The following is a 3906-nucleotide window of genomic DNA, read 5'->3' as shown; positions in this document are numbered from 1 at the left end:
ATCAAAATTAGATTAACCCAATTAAAATAGGTCTTAACCCAATTAAGAACCTAATTTAATCAGATTAAATTAGATTTAAATCTGATTTAATTTTCTAATCAAATTAGAAATTAGATTGACCCAAGTCCTAGTTGAACTAGGACTAGTTTTTTTCTTGCACTTGACTTATCCAATAAACCAATTGGACTTGATCCAATCAAGCCCAAACCAAATCTAATTAAATTATATTTAATTAGACTTAATCTCAGCCCATTGGCTTAATCAAATTAAGCCAATCAGCAATCGAATTGCTAATAGATCCTCCTGCAACACTTGCACTGGGTTAAATGTCAATCGTATTGATCATTTAACCCTAGAACGATTCTTAATCGTTGATCAACCATCTGATCGGATTATGAAATCTAATGTGTGTGACCTCATAGGTCCAAACCTAAGCTGGTAGCATAGGAACAAATTCCTATACCAATCGAAGTGACCATCTAGCAATGGTACCCGACGACCGGATAGGTCAAATGTGTAGAACAACATCCTTAGAACCCATGTAGATATAGTTTTCATATAATTCATCCCCTTGACCAAAATGATCATAGGACACCCCAGAGTTTAACTGTCAACTCTGATCAGGTTGTCCACATTGTATTTCAAAATATCAAATCCATCTGATGGATTACCCTGGCCAAGGTTTTGCTAAATTGAAATACAGCGACTCATTCTTCTCCAACTCTTGGAGTGGTCAATCCCATCTGGATCACACTCTGACTTTGCAAGAACTTGACTGTGCCCAGAAGCCTTCCGTTCCTGAATTAGAAATTCAGTTAGTCCAGTACCAAAGCACTGTGAGTTGCTTGCAAGTCACTGAGGCGATCTCAAGTCTAAGGGACACTTATACCTATATCCCATCAGAGATATTCTCGACAGCAGAATACTCTGGAGTTAGTCACGTTCAATGATGATGTACCCTTATATCTCACCTGTATGCCATACCAGTGTCTCCACACTCCTTGGTTAAGAGGACAACCAACCCATATGGCCTACAGTGACCTATGCTCGATAGAAGCTGTCGTCCTTATTAACAGCCTATAATTTGATCGTGAACAGTTTTAAAGACTAATCGATAAATCCTCTCTTTATCGAACTTAAATAGTCCTAAGGACTTCATCATAACAATGGAGTTCATTAGAAGATGAAAGCTTATGATGAAGATGCCAAATATATTTTATTTATTAACAAATCAATTACAATACTTGGTTGCTCAACCGTCAACAGCTTGACGATTGGCTTTTTGGGATACATTTCCCAACACCAACATGGTTGGGGTGTTTGGTGGAGAGGGGTAGCTCTCCGCCTGAGAGGAGCTCGGATGTTGCTGGCGAGCTTTCTACCGTTGGGTGCCTAGGGCGCTAGTACTGCAGGCGAAGGTCATCCACTGTAGAAAGCTCGGTCAGGGGCTTTCTACTAGAGGGGTTCAGCTGCTGTGGCCCGTGCGTTGTAAGAGTTCGTCTAGAATCTGTCTGCTACAGAAGTTCGGTCGGAGCTGTGGCCCGTGCGTTGTAAGAGTTCATCCAGAATCTGTCCGCTACAGAAGTTCGATCGGAGTCTGGTTTCCGTAGAAGTCCGGATGGGGATCATTTGTTGAGGAAGCTCGGCCAAATCCTGTCTGCAATAGAGGTCCGAAAGGAATTCATTCACAAGGGAAGCTCGGGTGGAGGCTTACAGTAGGAATCTGGCACGGACCGCTCATAGTAGAAATTTGAAGTAGATCGCTTGTAGCAGAAGCTCGGTGTAAATCGCTTGTAGCAGAAGCTCGGTGTAGATCGCTTGTAGCAGAAGCTCGGTGTAGATCACTTGTAGCAGAAGCTTGGTGTAGATCGCTTGTGGTGGGGGCTCGAAGTCCGGCCCTTGTAAGAATTCGGATGAGGTCTATCTGCAATGGGAGCTCAGGGTTGAAGTCCGACTCCCGTAAGAGCTCGGACGAAGTCTGCCTGCAGTAGGAGTTCGGGGAAGGAGTTTGGCTCCCATGGGAGCTCGGATGAAACCCAGAAGGTGGTCGACCGTCGTAGAAACTTGGATGGAGCACGTCCATCATGGAGATCTGCTATTGGAAAAGTTCGGCCACTGACGAACTGATGTAGTTCTGGAAGAAATTTGGATTGGAGTCGATCGAGTCCTGTCGGAAAAGATCTGGAAGGGGTCCGGAGAACGGTTGACCCTTGTAGGAGGTCGGCCGATAGTAGAATCCAGAGAGCACTAGGAGCAGCCTGATGGACAACCGAAGAAGCTTATCGCTGGAGAAGCCCGAAAGATGCGGCAGGAGTTCGTCCGTCGACAGAACTTGGAAATGTTGCGAAAGCTCGACCGCTGGAGAGGTTTGGAAAGATGTTGCCTAAGGTCGGACGCCGGCAGAGTTTCGAAAGGGTCACTCCCGGCACGAACTTCGGCTGGGGGGTATTTTATACCCAACACCAGTCTCCCTACTTTCGAGTTCGAGTTTCGAATGAAGGAAGTGAAGAAAAATTTTCACAGCCGAAGTTGCCCCCTTGAATTCTGTGTGCGACCGCCCTTAGATATCCTGGCATTTAATGCACGCATGTCGGAGTCTTTTCAAATCGGGGCGATCCGAAGAGACTTTTCAAAATTCTCGCTGGAGCACAGTCTCAAGTGCCACGCTATAATGACCCCGCCAGCAGTCAACCAGATGCCATGATGAGTGGGACACGTGGCGGGCATCGGTCGGCCTAGGGATATCCGCCGTCATGACTGTGCCAGGCCCTGTTGTCTATTTAAACCCACTCCTTCCCTCTAGGGACTTCACTTTGCCTGAGAGTCCAGTTGGCATCTTTCTTCCATCTGAGAGTTCTGCTGCCCATCGGTGCCCTTTTCGACCCTAAGCGTTCTTTGTGTCAATCCCCGCCATCTCCACCGTCTCCCCACCTACATTGGGCCAATCTAGGTTGGTCCGAAACTTTTCTTGTCATTGCTGTCGTTCCTTCCTCTTCTTGCTTTGTCTGTTCAGCTTTCGAGGGTTTATTCGCAATCTTTTTCGACCTTTCAGGATTTTCTTCTTTGTTTTCTCTTGTTGCAGGCACGGACGTAGGAGTTGCCCGGGCGGCCCTCACCGTCGATGTCCCTTAGAACGCTGACCCTTCAGTCCTCTGAGCCCTTTCGAGGAGTTCTCCCACCAGGGCATCTGCCTTGGAGGTCCGTCTCGAGGGGATGCTATGGATCGAGAGGAGGAGGAGAAGGGAAACAGTGGCCCACAAGTTCAGCGGCCGTCGAGCTGCCACTGAGGGCTCCCACAGCTTCGAAGGGGACTCGAGGGAAAATTCTTTTAACAACAGGGATTTAATAACGAAACTGGCCGGTGAGTGCGCCCCACCTAAGAATTTTGAAGTAGCTGAACGGGGTGACACCGGCCAAGCAGGTAGAATTGCTGTCATAAACTATGGCGGGCTTCTTAACGTCGTCGGGGTCGAGAGACCAAAGGTGGTCGGTGCTGACGGTGGAACAGTAGGACTTGTTGCAGGGGCGGTGGAAGTAGCACATGCCGACCTTGTCGAAGTACCTAAGATGGTAATTGTCGGAGAGAACATAGTGGTGGTGCATGCCTCTAGCGTTACCGCAGCCTCCGGGGTACTTCCAGTTCTTCTTGATGCAGGTCGTTGTTGCCACCGCCATCGCCGCCGCCGCCCCTTGAGTTCTATCCCCCCATTTTCCCTTTAGGGTTAGGGTTTCGGCAATGGGGTAGAATGAGGCAGAGGGTGAGAGTTGATGGGTTCATCATGCGTACTAGAAAATACTGCTGAGAAAGATGGAACTGGAAGGAGAGGTCCGTACTGGGAAATACTGCTGAGAAAGATGGGACTGGAAGGAGAGGTCCGTACTGGGAAATACTGCTGAGAAAGATGG

The 3906-nt window shown here is 47.8% G+C and overlaps 1 protein-coding gene across 1 annotated transcript; it reads right to left on the bottom strand.

Annotated features, from left to right (window-relative positions):
- Positions 1–3342: 3342 nt before the first annotated feature.
- LOC105037181 (large ribosomal subunit protein uL15y-like) lies at positions 3343–3675 on the bottom strand. Its single transcript, XM_010912872.1, has one exon. It carries the CDS (start codon positions 3673–3675, stop codon positions 3343–3345), a length of 333 nt encoding a protein of 110 aa, XP_010911174.1.
- Between the last annotated feature and the right edge of the window lie 231 nt (positions 3676–3906).

Source organism: Elaeis guineensis, chromosome 2 (assembly GCF_000442705.2).
Source record: "Elaeis guineensis isolate ETL-2024a chromosome 2, EG11, whole genome shotgun sequence".
Lineage (NCBI taxonomy): Eukaryota > Viridiplantae > Streptophyta > Magnoliopsida > Arecales > Arecaceae > Elaeis > Elaeis guineensis.
Note: the sequence above shows the minus strand (reverse complement) of the source record. Positions and strands in the feature narration are given on the sequence as shown.